The sequence below is a fragment of the Scylla paramamosain genome, unplaced genomic scaffold, assembly GCF_035594125.1.
Source record: "Scylla paramamosain isolate STU-SP2022 unplaced genomic scaffold, ASM3559412v1 Contig3, whole genome shotgun sequence".
NCBI lineage: Eukaryota > Metazoa > Arthropoda > Malacostraca > Decapoda > Portunidae > Scylla > Scylla paramamosain.
In genome coordinates this window covers 2,985,001-3,005,000 of record NW_026973668.1, presented here as the reverse complement: position 1 = coordinate 3,005,000, position 20,000 = coordinate 2,985,001, and the positions used below count along the sequence as shown (strand labels likewise).

The 20,000-nt window shown below is 44.2% G+C and overlaps 1 protein-coding gene across 1 annotated transcript in view; it reads left to right on the top strand.

Annotated features, from left to right (window-relative positions):
* LOC135096298 (partner of bursicon-like) overlaps positions 1-1,531 on the top strand; it is a 12,122-nt gene extending 10,591 nt beyond the window's left edge. Inside the window, exon 4 of the mRNA XM_063997690.1 lies at positions 148-1,531. Coding sequence (XP_063853760.1) covers positions 148-315 — 168 coding nt within the window. The 3' untranslated portion in view covers positions 316-1,531. The remainder of the gene's footprint in view (positions 1-147) is intronic.
* Positions 1,532-20,000: the final 18,469 nt, after the last annotated feature.

The following is a 20,000-nucleotide window of genomic DNA, read 5'->3' as shown; positions in this document are numbered from 1 at the left end:
TAACCTAACCTGACCTAAGCAATACCCTCTTCTCCTCCCCCTCCATTCAGAACCTAAGCAAACACTGACCCATCTCTCCCCCATCCTCATTAACCTCCCTAACCTAACCTAACCAGACACTAACCCCTCCTCCCCACTCCCCCCCAGGACTGCCGGTGTTGTCGGGAGGTGCATCTGAGGGCGAGAGACATCACCCTGACACACTGCTATGACGGAGACGGGGCACGGCTGACGGGGGGTAAGGCGACCCAGCAGGTGAAGCTCAGGGAACCCGCAGACTGCCAGTGTTTCAAGTGTGGCGACTCAACTAGGTAGACTGTAGTGGTGTGGTGGTGATATGACAACGTTGCAATGGTTTTAGTAGAGATCTGGCAGTAGTGTAACGGTATTGGTGGTGATCTGGCGACGTTGTGGGGGTGTGGTGTGGTGTGATGGTGGTCTGGCAACGTTGTGGGGGTGTGGTGGTGATCTGGCACAGTTATGATGGTGCGGTGGTGATTTGGCAACGTTGTGGGGATGTGGTGTGGTGATAATGGTGTGGTGGTGATTTGGCAATGTTGTGGGGATGTGGTGTGGTGTGGTGGTGATGTGGCACTGTTGTGGGTGTGTGGTGGTGTGGTCGTGGTGGTTTGGCAATATTGTAGTGGTTTTAATTGAGATGTGGCAACAGTATGATGGTTGTTGTGGTGATTTGGCTGCGCTGTAATGGTTTTAGTGGAGAACTGAGTTGAATCTTGTGTTAATTGATATCTGGCAACACTGCAGTAGTTTCATATTAGTCTAGCAACACTGAAATTATCTTAATATTGATCTGGCAACACTGTAATGGTTTTAGTGATGATCTGGCAACATTGTAGTTGATTTAATTAAGATATAGCAACACTGTAACCGTTTAGTGATGATTTGGCAACACTGTAATGTTTTGAGTGAGGAAGTAGCAACACTGTAAAAGGCTAAGTGATGATCTGGTACCACTGTATTAGTTTAGTGATGTCGCAACACTGTAAATGTTTTAGTGATAATCTGGGAACACTATAATGGTTTAGTGATGATCTGGCAACACTGTAATTGATTTAATATGGATAATTTGGATACACTGTAATGGTCTTAGTGATGATCTGGCAACACTGTAATGGTTTTAGTAATGATGTGGCAGATTTTGTAACGGCTTATTGATGATCTGGCAACACTGTAATGGTTTTAGTAATGATGTGGCAGATTTTGTAACGGCTTATTGATGATCTGGCAACACTGTAATGGTTCTAGTGATCTGGCACCACTGTAATGGTTAAGTGATGATCTGGCATCACTGTTAAGATGATAGTGATAACAGTAAGTTTGGTAGCAACGTAATTATGATTATTGTTAAGTTATTAGTGATTTGGCATGTTGCAATGACGGCCATCTTGCTGACCTGGCACCACTGCATGACGTCCAGATTTGGCACCACCACACTCTTGTAATGGAGACTTGGCACCGCTGCATGTTAGATTACTGTAATAACCATTCATTAGTTTATCTATTAATCTGACTAATTTGTTTATCTATCCTTCTAACTTTGTAATTCTGAAGCAGAACGTAATGTAGCCTAACCTGACCTGACCTGACCTGACCTAGCCTAACCTGACATTACAGAGAATAAACGCAGCAGCAAGTTGTCATTCTGTAACTCATTATTTCCAAAAGGCAATGTTTGATTTTAGAAATGTTCTCTCTCTCTCTCTCTCTCTCTCTCTCTCTCTCTCTCTCTCTCTCTCTCTTGACGACTGTTTTCCAATGCTACAGAGATGACTAGCCGGGTTCTCCAAAGTGTTAATAGTGTCATGTTGTCAATCTGTCACCAGAGTCATTGAAACATCCTTAAAAGCTCGCCTCACTTCAACTAGTTCAGGGGTTCCCATCCTGGGGTACATGTGTACCCTCAGGGGTACACTGGGTCTGCGTGGCAAATAACCGCTACGGTGCAGTACATGGTGTCATCTGCAGTACATGGTGTCATCTGCAGTCAGATTGCATAGTGTTTTTTTTTTTTTTTTTTCTAATTTCCTAATTTTAGTAAGCAAAACTTTTATTTAAATTATATCAAGAGTAGGCTGAATAACATTTGGTTTTCACTATTGTGGAACTTCCCGAGGGCACAATCTGAACTAGTCCTGAAAAGATCAGGTACGGGACGTGTACAGTACCGGCTTGAGAATGGCGGGCGGCACCGGTGTTGTGGCAAACCTGTTGTGCCAAATTTCTCCCGGGTCCAATTTCCCCTGTGTGACGCCACGGCGCATGCGCACCATATGGAGGCGACACCATCAAAACATCACCCAGGCATTTTATATATTTTTACGTATTATCAACTACTGTTTGAGGTGTAATTGGCACATCACAGTTGCTCCATTGTGTGTGGATGTGTCAGGCTTGGACTTCAGCAAGTAAGCACGAGCAGCGAGTGTAACGCCACCAAAACATCTCCCTGTGCAAGTGTCAAGTCCTGCCACCATGTTATGTATCTTATGCATTATCAACATCTTTATGGAGTCTTACTGACAAATTACTAATGCTTCGTTGCCTGTGGAATATTTAAAGGTAGGAGTGCAGCAAGTAAACAAGAGTACTGGGTGATACCAGCACCAAAATCTTCTCCCTTTGCACGTGTCAGTCCCTACCGCCATGTTTTGTGTTTAAGATATTCCACAGACAATGAACATTACTAATTTGTCAATAAAAATTCCACAACGATGTTGATGATACGTAAAATACCTAAACACAAAGCGTGGTGGTAGGGCGTCACTTGCACAGGGAGAAGATCTTGGCGGTGTCACCAGTCACTGCTCTTGTTCACTTGCCGCATTCCTTGCCTGACACATCCACACACCATGAAGCAACAGTAGCCTGCCAACAGAACCTCAAACAGTAGTTGATAATACATAAAAATATATGAAATACCTGGGTGATATTTTGATGGTGTCGCCTCCATGTGGTGCGCATGCGCTGTGGCGTCACACAGGGGAAACTTGGACCCGGGAGAGATTTGGCACAACACCGTCCTGCTGAGTCACTCAGTCCTGCTGACACTCACAGCTAGTGAAGGTGTGGCGACGTTACCCGTCACCACCACTGTTGCCCTACCTTTCTTGGGAAAAGAAAAAAAAAAAAAGACATACAAGGAAATAAATAAAAAAAGACAAAAATATCCGAGATTGATAATAATAATAATAATAATAATAATAATAATAATAATAATAATAATAATAATAATAACAATAATAAAATCATGTCAGTACCAGGCGTGGGCCAGGCTGGTACATGTACTCATACTTAAGTACACAAGACCTGTTACCTGGACTGCGCTTACTCGATCACTGTACTGGTACTGTTGAGAACTGCTTGAAGATGTAAAAGTGAATTGTGGTGTTTGACGAGCAGGCTGATTGGAGGTGACGTAAGAGCAAGGAATGAACAAAGGTGTGTCATTTGGGAGGCCAGGTGTGTTAGGCTGGTGACACTGAGATCATGCGAGGGTCAGTGGTACTCCTGTTATTATTATTGTAACAGGTAATGCAGGGGCTGAGACACGCCTGTCATGATTCATCCTGGACAGACAGACCTTTTTTTTTTTTTTTTATGTACGAGGGACATTGACCAAGGGCAACAAAAATCCGATAAAAAAAAAAAATGCTCACTGAAATGGCAGTCCCATAAAAGGGTCCAAAGCGGTAGTCAAAAATTGATGAATAAGTGTCTTGAAACCTTCTTGAAGGAATTCAAGTCATAGGAAAGTGGAAATACAGAAGCAGGCAGGGAGTTCCAGAGTTTACCAGAGAAAGGGATGAATGATTGAGAATACTGGTTAACTCTTGCATTAGAGAGGTGGACAGAATAGGGGTGAGAGAAAGAAGAAAGACTTGTGCAGCGAGGCCGCGGGAGAAGGGGAGGCATGCAGTTAGCAAGACCAGAAGAGCAGTTAGCATGAAAATAGCGGTAGAAGACAGCTAGATATGCAACATTGCGGCGGTGAGAGAGAGGCTGAAGACAGTCAGAGGAGAAGAGTTGATGAGACGAAAAGCTTTTGATTCCACCCTGTCTAGAAGAGCAGTATGAGTGGAACCCCCCAGACATGTGAAGCATACTCCATACATGGACGGATAAGGCCCCTGTACAGAGTTAGCAGCTGGGGGGGGGTGAGAAAAACTGGCGGAAACGTCTCAGATCACCTAACTTCATAGAAGCTGTTTTAGCTAGAGATGAGATGTGAAGTTTCCAGTTCAAATTATAAGTAAAGGACAGACCGAGGATGTTCCGTGTAGAAGAGGGGGAGTGTAGCCGCCGTATATGTACAACTTACACGACGGCTAGAGATACGCATATGCGTACATTGTAATGTGACATTTTATGTTTTATTTTGTTAGCGTTATATTATTTGTAGCAACTGTGGGGAAGAAGGGGTAGTGAGGAGAAGGCGAGGGGCAAATTAGTTAAATCTAGAAAGGTAGCTAGCTCAGGGATGGTGAGAAATAGCTTAAGTGTTTACTACACAAATTGTAGAAGTATTCTGAATAAAATAGACTTGCTTAGAGGAATAGCGAGTGTAGAGAAATTTGATATCATTGCTTTAACTGAAACTTGGTTAGATATGTCAGGAAAAGTATTTAATCCAGAGGTTAAGATAGATGGGTATACAATGTTCTATAAAGATAGGGAAAACAGGAGAGGAGGAGGCGTCGCGTTATACGTTAAGGACACATTACAGTTGTATTAACAGTAGAATTAAAACAGATAACAAAGCAGAGTCGATATGGGTAGATATTAAGGAAGGATCGCAGTCAGTAGTACTAGGGGTAGTTTACAGACCACCGACCAGTACAGAGGAAATTAACACCTCACTGTGGCAGGAATTAAATAGAGCAGGCAGGTACAGTCAGGTATGTGTGGTAGGAGATTTTAATTTTAGGAATATCGACTGGAGTCTGATGGTGGATAACAAGGAAGCAGAGGAATTTCTTAAGGTAATTCAGGATAATTTTTTAAAACAGGTAGTCGTAGAACCCACAAGGGGGAATAATATTCTAGATTTAATTCTTACTAACAGTGAGGAAGCAGTCACGCAGGTAGAGGTTGGAGGACAGCTAGGTAACAGTGACCATAGGGAAATTAGGTACAATTTAGAATGGGAGGAAACTGTTAGAAACAAAAACACTAGTAAAATACCTGACTTTAGGAGAGCAGATTTTGAAGAATTAAAAAGGTACTTCCAAGGAGTGGACTGGCAAAGGATGCAGGGTGAGGTCAGGTCAGGGACGGAGTTCAGAGAGATAAGGCAGGATGAGAGAGGTGAGGTGAGGCGTGAGGGTGTAGGACAAGAGGAGGGAAGATGTCTCCGGAAGGGAGGAGGAAAGAGGAAGGGGGAGATAGGTGTGAGTATGTTGGAATGTCAGGTCATGCCGAAATGAGAGAGGTGAGGTCGAGGCGAGTAAATGAGGGAGTGGAGAGGATGGTAGGGGACGATTAGGTGAAGTAAATGTAGATGAATTGTATAAATATTTCGTAGATAAAGTTCATACAGGTCAGCAAATATCCCGTATAGAGCAATAAGATCACAAAAAAATGACCCTAAATGGATGACTGCTAGGTTAAAGCATTATATAGGGCGTAAGAGAAGTATATATATAAGAGATTAAGGGCAGGTGAAGAAGTTTTAAGGACACAATATAATGAATTAGTTCGAACAGTCAGGAAGTTAACGAGGAAAGCTAAGGACAATTGTGAATTAAAGGTAGCCAGCCAGGCGAAGACGGACCCCAAGGGATTTTATCAGGTATACAGGACGAAGAATAAGGATACTGTAGGTCCATTAAAGGCAGCAGATGGGGAGCTGGTTAGTTCTGGGGAGGAGATAAGTAAACTTCTGAATGATTATTTTTTAACTGTCTTCACCCAGGAAAACATGCAGGATATGCCAGATAGTGAACAGGTGTTTAGAGCAGATGAGAATGAGAAGCTGACAGATATTTCCATAACTAGGAAGATAGTGGAACAGGAGATAGATAGGCTAAAAAAGTTCAAGTCACCAGGACCTGATGAAATATATCCCAGAGTACTTAAGGAATGTAAAGAGATTATTAGTGAGCCGTTAGTTTCTGTCTTTAGGAAATCACTGGAGTCGGGTGAGGTACCAGTAATGTGGAGGCAGGCTAATGTAGTACCCATCTTTAAGAAAGGAGATAAAACTTTAGCGTGTAATTATAGACTTGTCAGCTTAACTTCAGTTGTAGGTAAAATGTTAGAGTCAATAATAGTGAGGAACATTAGGGAACATTTAGACAAACATAACTTGATAAATCAGTCACAGCATGGCTTCACGAAGGGGAAGTCTTGCCTGACAAACTTGTTAAGTTTTTACAGTAAGGTGTACGAGGCAGTAGATAATAGTGATAGTTATGATATCTTATATCTGGACTTTAGTAAAGCATTTGACAAGGTACCCCATCAAAGGCTCCTGAGAAAGGTTAGGGCACATGGGATAGATGGGAAGGTGTTAGGCTGGATAGGGTCATGGCTTGGTAACAGGCGACAGAGAGAGGTAATAAACGGCTTGAAATCCGAGTGGGGTCATGTAATTAGTGGGGTGCCACAGGGATCAGTATTAGGGCCATTGTTATTTCTAATATATATCAATGACTTGGATAGTGGAATTAGTAGTGATGTTAGTAAATTTGCGGATGACATAAAGATAGGTAGATTAATTAGGTCAGAATCGGATGCCATCGCCTTGCAGGCAGACTTAGATAGAATGAATGAATGGATGAATAGATGGCAAATGCAACTTAATATCAATAAATGCAAAGTGCTTAGCGTAGGTAGAGGAAACCCACACAATAGGTACACATTAAACAACCAAACTCTGGTAGGTACAGGGTACGAGAAAGATTTAGGAGTTATAATTAGCTCTGAACTCCGTCTAGGGAAACAATGCATAGAAGCCAGAAACAAGGCAAATGGGGTACTAGGATTCATTTTTAGGAGTTTTAAAAGTAGAAGGCCGGAAGCAATATTAAAGTTATACTTGGCGCTGGTCAGACCTCATCTAGACTATGCTGTGCAGTTCTGGTCCCCACATTACAGGAAAGATATACAGTAAAATCCCTCTCATCCGGCATTCGAGTATCCGGCAGCTTCAAGTATCCGGCACATTTTTCCCCGAGCCTTAAAATCAATAAAAAATCAATGTGTACTCATAAAATCGACTAAAATTCCCGCGCGAGGCATACTTTGTCCCCTCACCACCAGAGCGCACTGCTTCGCGCCACCCGCGGCCCACTGCACTGTGTTTACTCAGTGACTCAGTCCCGTGTGTACACTGTTTATCGCCTGACGCCTTCATCATGCCTAAAGTTGTAGAAAAGAAGAAGTGTGTTGTGCTTACACTTAAGCAGCTGATCAGATCAGCTGCTGATTAAGATCAGCTGATCTTTGTTATGGTAAGATGCGTGAGTGTAGGGTGGTGATTGTGGACATAATTTCACTTCTATTCAAGTATCCGGCAATATTCAAGTATCCAGCATGTCGGCGGTCCCGTTGATGCCGGATAAGAGGGATTTTACTGTAGGTCTATTAGAATCAGTACAGAGGTGAATGACTAAAAGGATACAGGGGATGAGGAGTATTCCTTACGAGGCGAGGTTGAAGCTGTTAAATTTACATTCTCTAGAGAGAGACGTAGGTTAAGAGGGGACCTGATAGAAGTCTTTAAGTGGTATAAGTGTTATAACAAGGGAGATGTAAGCAAAATTCTTAGGATCAGCAACCAGGGTAGAACAAGAAATAACGGGTTCAAGCTTAAAAAATTTAGGTTTAGGAAGGAGATAGGAAAAAATTGGTTCTCAAATAGAGTGGTAGATGAGTGGAACGGACTCAGTAATCATGTAGTTAGTGCTAGGACACTAGAGAGCTTTAAAAGAAGATTAGACAAGTTTATGGATGGGGATAGCAGATGGAAATAGGTAGGTGTGTTTCATACAGGGACTGCCACGTGTAAGCCTGGTCGCTTCTTGCAGCTTCCCTTATTTCTTATGTTCTTATGTTCTAACTGGTTGTTATACATGAGCAATGTATGGCGAGCCTGCGCGCCGGCACAACAGAGTGAGAGGGGAACGTAGGGCAGAGGGGATGCGTTGAACTTGCCCTCTCAACTATTTCTCTTGCCGAAGGGTCGGTTGTTGTGACGTGAGTGTTGATAACATACCTACAGCATAATGAACACCATACGCTGTAGGGGGCCCAGCAGCGTCTCCAAAGCCACTTCACAACAGTCATGCCTACACGTCAGACGTGCCTCGGGAGGCGCGGAGAGTAAATCCCAGTAAGTCCCCGAGTTCTCATCCCGGTAAATCCCCAAGTGTAATCCCTTGCATACAACCAAGAGGACGCCTGTTCCCCGCACTGTGTATGTATTCATCATAGTATTAGATAATATATAGTTACGTAACCATGAGGATTTAATGATGTGTGTCAACATAATTAATGTAACTACGTATAGTAATTAGATACTTACGTAATTGTGAGTTACGTAATTGTGAGGATTTAGCGATGTGTGTTAGTATAAGTACACGTAACATAATGAGGTACATCAGATCACGCAGACGAGAGGGCGACTTGCTGTGTTTGTGCTGGTGGTGTTCATCTGAAGAACTGACTGAACCCGCTAAAGTGTAGGTCACTCTGTGTTGACTCACATATGTTACGGAATTGACGAAGTGAAGTGTCACGACATTGATGTACTGCAATACTTGTTTTACCTATTGATATATTTTTTTCTGTTATTCTCAGTATTAGTGATAATATGTTAATTCACAGGTTTGACCGCTTCTGAATACAAAGAGCGCGTACTGCACGGCTCATTTCAATCACCTCCAGTATAATACATTAATAAGCGTCGGACGCTTACAGGGACAGTTGTGTGTCATTGAAGAAGAGGGGATAGTTGTCTGGAAGGTTGTGTCGAGTTGACAGATGGAGGAATTGAGTTTTTGAGGCATTGAACAATACCAAGTTTGCTCTGCCCCAATCAGAAATTTTAGAAAGATCAGAAGTCAAGGGTTCTGTGGCTTCCCTGCGTGAAATGTTTACTTCCTGAAGGGTTGAACGTCTATGAAAAGACGTGGAAAAGTGCAGGGTGGTATCATCAGTGTAGGAGTGGATAGGACAAGAAGTTTGGTTTAGAAGATCATTAATGAATAATAAGAAGAGAGTGGGTGACAGGACAGAACCCTGAGGAACACCACTGTTAATAGATTTAGGAGAAGAACAGTGACCGTCTACCACAGCAATAATAGAACGGTCAGAAAGGAAACTTGAGATGAAGCTACAGAGAGAAGGATAGAAACCGTAGGAAGGTAGTTTGGAAATGAAAGCTTTGTGCCAGACTCTATCAAAAGCTTTTGATATGTCCAAGGCAACAGCAAAAGTTTCACCAAAATCTCTAAAAGAGGATGACCAAGACTCAGTAAGGAAAGCCAGAAGATCACCAGTAGAGATGCCTTGACGGAACCCATACTGGCGATCAGATAGAAGGTTGTGAAGTGATAGATGTTTAAGAATCTTCCTGTTGAGGATAGATTCAAACTTTAGATAGGCAGGAAATTAAAGCAATAGGACGGTAGTTTGAGGGATTAGAACGGTCACCCTTTTTAGGAACAGGTTGAATGTAGGCAAACTTCCAGCAAGAAGGAAAGGTAGATATTGACAGACATAAGAACATAAGAACATAAGAAATAAGGGAAGCTGCAAGAAGCGACCAGACCTACACGTGGCAATCCCTGTATGAAACACTCCTACCTATTTCCATCTGTTATCCCCATCCATAAACTTGTCTAATCTTCTCTTAAAGCTCTCTAGTGTCCTAGCACTAACTACATGATTAGTGAGTCCGTTCCACTCATCTACCACTCTATTTGAGAACCAATTTTTTCCTATCTCCTTCCTAAACCTAAATTTTTCAAGCTTGAACCCGTTATTTCTTGTTCTACCCTGGTTGCTGATCCTAAGAATTTTGCTTACATCTCCCTTGTTATAACCCTTATACCACTTAAAGACTTCTATCAGGTCCCCTCTTAACCTATGTCTCTCTAGAGAATGTAAATTTAACCGCTTCAACCTCGCTTCGTAAGGAATACTCCTCATCCCCTGTATCCTTTTAGTCATTCTCCTCTGTACTGATTCTAATAGACCTATATCTTTCCTGTAATGTGGGGACCAGAACTGCACAGCGTAGTCTAGATGAGGTCTGACCAGCGCCAAGTATAATTTTAATATTACTTCCGGCCTTCTACTTTTAACACTCCTAAAAATGAATCCTAGTACCCTATTTGCCTTGTTTCTGGCTTCTATGCATTGTTTCCCTAGACGGAGTTCAGAGCTAACTATAACTCCTAAATCTTTCTCGTACCCTGTACCTACCAGAGTTTGGTTGTTTAATGTGTACCTATTGTGTGGGTTTCCTCTACCTACGCTAAGCACTTTGCATTTATTGATATTAAATTGCATTTGCCATCTATCCGTCCATTCATTCATTCTATCTAAGTCTGTCTGCAAGGCGATGGCATCCGCTTCTGACCTAATTAATCTACCTATCTTTGTGTCATCCGCAAATTTACTAACATCGCTACTAATTCCACTATCCAAGTCATTGATATATATTAGAAATAATAATGGCCCTAATACTGATCCCTGTGGCACCCCACTAATGACATGACCCCACTCGGATTTCGAGCCGTTTATTAGCACTCTCTGTCGCCTGTTACCAAGCCATGACCCTGTCCAACCTAACACCTTCCCATCTATCCCGTGCGCCCTAACCTTTCTCAGGAGCCTTTGATGGGGCACCTTGTCGAATGCTTTACTAAAGTCCAGATATAAGATATCATAACTATCACCATTATCTACTGCCTCGTACACCTTACTGTAAAAACTTAACAAGTTTGTCAGGCAAGACTTCCCCTTCGTGAAGCCATGCTGTGACTGATTTATCAAGTTATGTTTGTCTAAATGTTCCCTAATGTTCCTCGCTATTATTGACTCTAACATTTTACCTACAACTGAAGTTAAGCTGACAGGTCTATAATTAGACGCTAAAGTTTTATCCCCTTTCTTAAAGATGGGTACTACATTAGCCTGCCTCCACATTACTGGTACCTCACCCGACTCCAGTGATTTCCTAAAGACAGAAACTAACGGCTCACTAATAATCTTTTTACATTCCTTCAGTAGTCTGGGATATATTTCATCAGGTCCTGGTGACTTGAACTTTTTTAGCCTATCTATCTCCTGCTCCACTATCTCCCTAGTTATGGAAATATCCGTCAGCTTCTCATACTCATCTGCTCTAAACACCTGTTCACTATCTGGCATATCCTGCATGTTTTCCTGAGTGAAGACAGTTAAAAAATAATCATTCAGAAGTTTACTAATCTCCTCCCCAGAACTAACCAGCTCCCCATCTGCTGCCTTTAATGGACCTACAGTATCCTTATTCTTCGTCCTGTATACCTGATAAAATCCCTTGGGGTCCGTCTTCGCCTGGCTGGCTACCTTTAATTCATAATTGTCCTTAGCTTTCCTCGTTAACTTCCTGATTGTTCTAACTAATTCATTATACTGTGTCCTTAAAACTTCCTCACCTGCCTTTAATCTCTTATATATACTTCTCTTACGCCCTATATAATGCTTTAACCTACAGAGCTGAAAGAGTTTGACTAGGCAAGGTGCAAGCACGGAGGCACAGTTTCGGAGAACAATAGGAGGGACCCCATCAGGTCCATAAGCCTTCCATGTCAGCGAGGGCATGGAAAACATCATTGCGAAGAATTTTAATACGTGGCATGAAGTAGTCAGAGGGTGGAGGAGAGGGAGGAACAAGCCCAGAATCGTCCAAGGTAGAGTTTTTAGCAAAGGTTTGAGCGAAGAGTTCAGCTTTAGAAATAGATGTGATAGCAGTGGTGCCATCTGGTTGAAATAGAGGAGGGAAAGAAGAAGAAGCAAAGTTATTGGAGATATTTTTGGCTAGATGCCAGAAATCACGAGGGGAGTTAGATCTTGAAAGGTTTTGACACTTTCTGTTAATGAAGGAGTTTTTGGCTAGTTGGAGAACAGACTTGGCATGGTTCCGGGCAGAAATATAAAGTGCATGAGATTCTGGTGATGGAAGGCTTAAGTACCTTTTGTGGGCCACCTCTCTATCATGTATAGCACGAGAACAAGCTGTGTTAAACCAAGGTTTGGAAGGTTTAGTTCGAGAAAAAGAGTGAGGAATGTACGCCTCCATGCCAGACACTATCACCTCTGTTATGCGCTCAGCACACAAAGACGGGTCTCTGACACGGAAGCAGTGGTCATTCCAAGGAAAATCAGCAAAATACCTCCTCAGGTCCCCCCCAACTAGCAGAGGCAAAACGCCAGAGGCATCTTCGCTTAGGGGGATCCTGAGGAGGGATTGGAGCGATAGGACAAGATAAAGATATGAGATTATAATCGGAGGAGCCCAACGGAGAAGAAAGGGTGACAGCATAAGCAGAAAGATTAGAGGTCAGGAAAAGGTCAAGAATGTTGGGCGTATCTCCAAGACGGTCAGGAATACGAGTATGGTGTTGCACCAATTGCTCTAGGTCATGGAGGATAGCAAAGTTGTAGGCTAGTTCACCAGGATGGTCAGTGAAGGGAGAGGAAAGCCAAAGCTGGTGGTGAACATTGAAGTCTCCAAGAATGGAGATCTCTGCAAAAGGGAAGAGGGTCAGAATGTGCTCCACTTTGGAAGTTAAACAGTCAAAGAATTTCTTATAGTCAGAGCAGTTAGGTGAGAGGTATACAGCACAGATAAATTTAGTATGAGAGTGACTCTGCAGTCGTAGCCAGATGGTGGAAAACTCTGAAGATTCAAGAGCGTGGGCACGAGAGCAGGTTAAGTCAATGCGCACATAAACGCAGCATCCAGGTTTGGATCGAAAATGAGGATAGAGAAAGTAGGAGGGAACAGAAAAGGGGCTACTGTCAGTTGCCTCAGACACCTGAGTTTCAGTGAGGAAAAGAAGATGAGGTTTAGAAGAGGAGAGGTGGTGTTCTACAGATTGAAAATTAGATCTTAGACCGCGAATGTTGCAGAAGTTAATGAAGAAAAAGTTGAGGGGGTTGTCAAGACACTTAGGGTCGTCGACAGAAAGGCAGTCCGACCTGGTGACATTTATGGTCCCCTCCCCAGATGGGGACTCCGAGGCTGGTGTAGGAGTCGCCATGATTTTAAAATTTTAGAGTGAAGGGTGTGTGTGTTATTAGGTGCTTGTAGTTTTGTGTGGAGGAAGAGAGTTGTCTTTAGAGGGCAGGCTGTGACTGCCCCCTTGTGTTGTGACACACAAAGGGAAACTATTACCGCCAGCAGGCGGCGAAGGTGGATTCAGACCTACACGATGAAACGAATCATTTATTGTATCCGATTGAATCCGGTTGGATCCACTTGAATTCGGTCATAACCTGAAGACATACGTTAATGATCATAGACAATATTCTATATGAATAATTTGTGTAATACAGGTATGATTCTGCACGTTACTTATAGGATAATGTATTCTCATCTTAGCCTCATGTCATAACAAGCATCCTTCATCTCCTTACACCAACACTACCTCAACACCCACCCTACAACAAATTCGCTGACTTAGGCCTCGTCTTGGTCCTCGCCCTCACCTCCAGGTCCTTTCCTTCCTCATTGACAAACTCGCTTGCACAACAACAACTTTCATCCGCTTGGCGGTAACACTCACCCTGTCGGGCTTCGCTCGAAATTCACATATTACGTAAACTCACGTAGTCCCAGCGTCACCCAAGAGTTCGTAACCGGTGGCCCCTTTCTCAGCAGTGAAGGAGTTAGAGTTGTGCACATGATCTTTCTCCATAGCAGGTAGCAGATAAGTCTCTTCACCTGATCAGCTGACTAACAATTCAATGTGATCAATACCTGTTCTAGACAACGGCACGTGGTGGGAGAGCAATTACATTAATGAGTGTAAAAAACCCCGACATTTACGTGATGGTTCAAGCTGCGGGGAAAAACTCCGCAACGTAGTCACTCACACCACTGGCGAGGCACCACCATGTACAGTACTGACTGGCGATATCTGCAGCCACACGGCGGTCACTGGGCATCGGTTAGTAAAGCTTGGACATGTTTCCAGCTCCGCCAGTATGTTACATTTACGACAGGTTTCACCCTCAACTCTGGTCAAGAACGAGTTTCATACCCTCAGCATCACAGCAGTTCTTGGTTCATGGAGGTTCTCTGTTCATTACCACCGTGTCAGTCCTCAGGCCGATGCGTATAACGACGTAACTGTGACCACAGAGTTTCAAAGGTTAGCGTTCAAAGATGTCAGGATCTCTAGTGGTCTTTCTTACGATGTGCTCGCCCTGGTGAGGCTCCCGTGACTCGGTGGTCACGTGCAAGCATTGAAGAATCCTTGTACTTTCCCTGGTAAGGCTCCTGTGACTCGGTGGTCACGTGCAAGCATTGAAGAATCCTTGTCTTCCCCCTGGTCTACTACGTCCAGTTCGGCTCCAAGAGTTAAGAGTCCATCTGGAGTGACCTTGCTTCCTCTCTTGTTCATGCAAGATGTCTGAGTCCAAGACACTCAGATCCCTCGCTTGAGCGTCGTTGCAGGCACCCAATGATAGCATCTCGCCTCTGTCCTCTGTAAGTGCACAGCCATAAGCACATAAATCACTCCCTGGTAGTGTTTGGCCTCTGCAAGCACACAAGCTCACCCTCTGGTGGTGTCTTGATCCCTGCAAGCACACAAGCTCACTTCCTGATGAAGTCTGGTCTCTACAAGCACACAGTCTCACTCCCTGATGGTGTCTGATCCCTGCAAGCAGGCACACAAGCTCGCTCCCTGATGGTGTCTGATCCCTGTAAGCACACAAGCTCACCCTCTGGTGGTGTCTAGCCTATGCAAGCATACAAATGCACTCCCTGATGGAGCCTGATCCCTGCAAGCACACAAGCTCACTTCCTGATTGTATCTGCTCCCTGCAAGTACACAAGCTCAGTCCCTGAGGGTGTCTGCTCTCTACAAGCACACAAGCTCACTCTATGGTGGTGTCTGGTCTCTGTAAGCACACCAGCTTACTCCCCGATGGTGTCTGATCCCTGCAAGTACACAAACTCCCTTCCTGACGGTGTCTGGTGTCTGCCACCACACAAGCTCTCTCCCTGATGGTGTCTTGATCTCCGCAAGCATACAGACTCGTTCCCTGGTATAAGCAAACAGCCTCAGTCCCTGGTGGTTGCCTCAGCAAGCAAACAAACTCAGTCCCTGAACTTTTTTTTTGCAATAATTCGTTCCTGTCCCCTTCTGGGTCCTAACAGGTCCTCTTCACGCAATATTCGCTCCTGCGAATATTGCATCCTCTTCAAGGTCCTCTTCACGCAATATTCGCTCCTGCCCCCCGTCTGGAGCCAAAGCAGGTCCTCTTCACGCAATATTCTCTCCTGCCTCCCACCTGGCTCCAAAGCAGGTCCTCTCCCCCTGGTATTCGCGGGAGTGAGAAGGCCGTCAGTGGCTCCGTGGGTCACCGTGAGCTACGGTCAACACACAAACGAACACACTCTTTACCTCAACCTCGGAGGGCCGGGCTTGCCTCCCGCCGCTCCGTGAGCCACCGCTAACCCTCGAGCGAACACACCCTTCCTCCCCCGGTCCACGGAGGAACAGGTTGGCCATGCGCCGCTCCGTGCGTCACCGCCAACACACGAACGAACACACACTCCCTACCCAGTCCTCGGAGGAGCAGGGAGGCCGTCCGCCGCTCCGTGCGTCACCGCCAACGCACGAACGAACACACAGTCCCTACCCAGTCCTCGGAGGAGTAGGGAGAGCGTCCGCCGTTCCGTGCCCACCGCTAACGTACGAACGAACACACATTCCTTACCCAGTCCTCAGAGGAGTAGGGTGATGGCCCGTCGTTCCGTGCGCCACTGCCAACACACGAACGGACACACTTTCTACCCAGCCTTCGCACGGGCAGGCTTGCCGCCCGCCGCTCCGTGTGTCACCACAAACACACGAATGAACACACACACTACCCAGTCCTGGCTGGGCACCTTTCGTCTCTCCTTGTGATGTCTGCTGCCAGGGGTGACGTCCACTCAGTGTGCGGCGTTGATGTTGCTTCCAGGGTCCCACCCTGGTCACCCACCACCGTCTTCCTCGGACGCGCGTCAAAGCACGTTTTGACTGTTACCACCAGCAGGCGGCGAAGGTGGATTCAGACCCACACGATGAAACGAATCATTTATTGTATCCGATTGAATCCGGTTGGTCCGCTTGAATTCGGTCAAAACCCGAAGACATACATTAATGATCACAGACAATACTGTATATGAGTAATGTGTGTAATAGAGGAATGATTGTGCACGTTACTTACAGGATAATGTATTCTTACACAGACAGTCGTTAGGTTAGGTGTTTGGGTGTTGGGGTAATCGTTAAGTAACGCGCACAGCCTTTCTGACAGGTGGTGTAGGTAGGTCTATCTACTTGTGTCTCTGCACCGACACACGTCCTCCCTGCACGAGTGTCCTCAGCAGAGTGTGCCTGTCGTCCTCAGTTAGTGCCTGGGTTCCTGCCCTGTCCAGTGTTATCCATTAGCGACGGTGATAAGGCCGCCCTCATCTTAGCCTCATGTCATAACAAGCATCCTTCATCTCCTTACACCAACACTACCTCAACACCCACCCTACAACAAATTCGCTGACTTAGGCCTCGTCTTGGTCCTCGCCCTCACCTCCAGGTCCTTTCCTTCCTCATTGACAAATTCGCTTGCACAACAACAACTTCTTTCACGCGCTTGGCGGTAACAGAAACGTTCAGTGAGGTCACAGCTGGGTTTAATGATAAGTTCACAGCACCCCCTGAACAGTGCTTTAGACCTCACTGGGAGTAATTATCGTTTCGGCAGTTGTCTACTGCCTCCTCCTCCTGGCAGGTCAACATCCAGGAGGTGTGTTTGTGACGGGGGACACGAGTGTTCACGTTGGCAATGACAGAGGTGGATAAGGTGTGCCGGGAGCCTTCGTGACGGGAGGCCAATGCTGAGAAGGTGAACGTGATGTTGATTTTTGTACATTGAACTACCTGTCAATTATGAATACGTACTGTAAACACAACAGTGAACATAAATGAAGATGGTGCTGATATATTGAAAGACTAACAGAGTACAGAGATCAGTCAGTAATTGATCTGATGCTGACAAACATAAAAACATTTTCAAAGATGTCAAGGCGATACATTCAGTGTCCTTAGACTCTGACCACACGATGTTTCTGGGGAAAAGAAGACTGAGGGTACCTAACACTAAAATAAAAAAAGAAAAGGAAGAAATTTGTACTGAAAAATATTAAGAATCCTAGATGTGTTGAGCAATTAATAGCAAAAGTACAAGCAAAAAGACACACAAGGACAAAAGTACAAGCAAAAAGACACAGAAGGACAAAAGTACAAGCTAAAAGACACAGAAGGACAAAAGAATAAAAAGGACAACGTGAAGAGAGTAAATGGAACAAACTGAAAGATGTGGTGAAGACAGCGGCAGAGGAAGTGGTGCGTGTGAAAGTCAGCGGAAGTACAGAGAGGAAGAGCACAGCTTGGTGGACATCTGAAGCAGCGGAAGCGGTGAAGACAAAGATGAAAACCATTCGAAAGTGGATGAAGAGCAGATCACATGCAGACAGACAAGGATATACTGAAAAAAAACAAACAAACAGAAATAATGAAAAGATCAGCCGAGAAGGAAACATGACAAAAATAGAGGGTACAAGGAAGCCTACCGTGCACCGTGGCAAGATATCACGAAGGAAATGTTGAAATGTCATTCACAGTGATGGATGAACGTGCACACAAAAATCTAACAAAAGAAAAGGAAATAACAGAGAGGCGGAGAGAATACTTATAGAAATTAATAAAAGCAGGGAAACCGTTTACATTTGAGAATTTGAAACAAGCCTAACCACAACAACTGGAAGAACAAGAAACAGTAGAAGAAAATTTACGCATGGAAGAATTAAGAATTGCAGTAAAGAAAATGAAGAATGGGAAAAGGTCTGGGGGAAGATGTATTACCAGTTACAAGTTAGTTATTACAAATTAAAGGAAGACATAAATAGAGCCTGGAAAACATAAATAATAGCTCAAGACTGTGGGAGAGCTATTGTCTGCCCCATTTGTAAAGACAGATGATAAAGCCTAACGTAACAACTAGAGGTATATCACTGGTGTCACAGGTAGGCAAAATATACGTGAGGATTTTGGAAGCAAGACTGATAACACAAATATTGAACAAATTAAGGGAACGGGAATGTCGCTTTAGGCTAAACAGAAGCACAACGGATTTAATGTTCGTTCTAAAGATGATAATGGAGGAGAGGTGGGAATGGGACGAGGTGAAAGACATAATGCTAATAGACATGGGAAAAACTTTTGACAGGTTACCCCGTGAAAGACCAAGGCATATACTGAGCAAGGATGAAGACACAATAACGCCAAAATTAAGAAGACCAATAAGGAGTATTTACAGCAGTTGCGAAAGCGGAATTAAACTAGAAAGTGATGACACAGACTGGTTCGAAATAAAATCAGGAGTTAGACAAGGTGGAATGCTGCCTCCACTGATTTTTACAAAATTTATGGATTTCTGTATGAAAGAAATTGAAGAAACAATGAAGAGATGACTCACCTCAACCTGCGATGACTCACCTCAGCCAGCGATGACTCACCTCAGCCAGCGCAGATGACGCAGCTTGCATCAGCTGTTCGGAAAGAAACATCCAATGCGTGACGGAAAAATGATAACAAAATGAAGGAAAATGGGATGAAAATAAATACCAAGAAAACAGAAGTATTTACACTTAGCAGAGAGAATGCACCTCTGAACTAAAGGATCGGAGGACAACAAATAAAATAAGTGCAGAATTTCCAATACCTGGCTGTGCAAATAAACGGAAAAAAATAAACTGGAAGTGGAAATAAATCGTAGAATTACTAAATATAACAACAACTGAATGGCGCTGTGTCTTCTATAATAAAACTGTGTGTGTGTGTGTGTGTGTGTGTGTGTGTGTGTGTGTGTGTGTGTGTGTGTGTGTGTGTGTGTGTGTGTGTGTGTGTGTGTGTGTGTGTGTCCGCTTTTCAAGGAAACACCACTGAACTGATTGTGATGAAATTTGGTAGGGGGGGTCCCATTGATCCAGGGAGTGACACAGGCTGTCTTAACTACCTCCAACCCCAAACCGTGAGATTATTGAGGCAAATCTGTCACCGTAACCTAATTATTGATTTTTTATTGATCTATTTTCTTTTTTTTTTTTTTTTTTTTCACGAGGGACACGAGGGACACGAGGGACACCGGCCAAGGGCAACAAAAATCCAATAAAAAAAGCCACTGAGGTGCCAGTCCCCGCGCAGGGTCTGAAGCGGTAGTCAGAAATTGAAGGATAAATGTGTTGAAGCCTCCCTCTTGAAGGAGTTCACGTTGATGGCGGCGCCCATTCAGGGGAAACATTCTGAATGGCTGCCGACAGAGGAAATGTACAACAGAAAACAGACGTATACTTCAGGTTCATTATAAAGTCTGTCTGGTTAAAAGCTTTGGCGAACAAACAAACGAGTGACTGAAGGTGATGCACGGTGCTTTGGAGAGCCAAATTTGACCCAGGCAACGCTGGGTAATTCTGCCACAAATGGAGCATTCACTGCCAGCTTGGAGTGAGTCCCATCAACTTGCCGATTCCTCCAGTATGTGGTGGAATGTTGTGACAAACCTTACCTGGGCAACGCTGCGTAATTCTGCTCGTCCAGTACTACAAGGCAGACACGTCCCTCAAGACATCGGCATGATGCTTTATACACGTATCCCGCGGCCAACATTACTTTACGGGTCTCGGGTGTGCACTCTGACACAAAGAATTA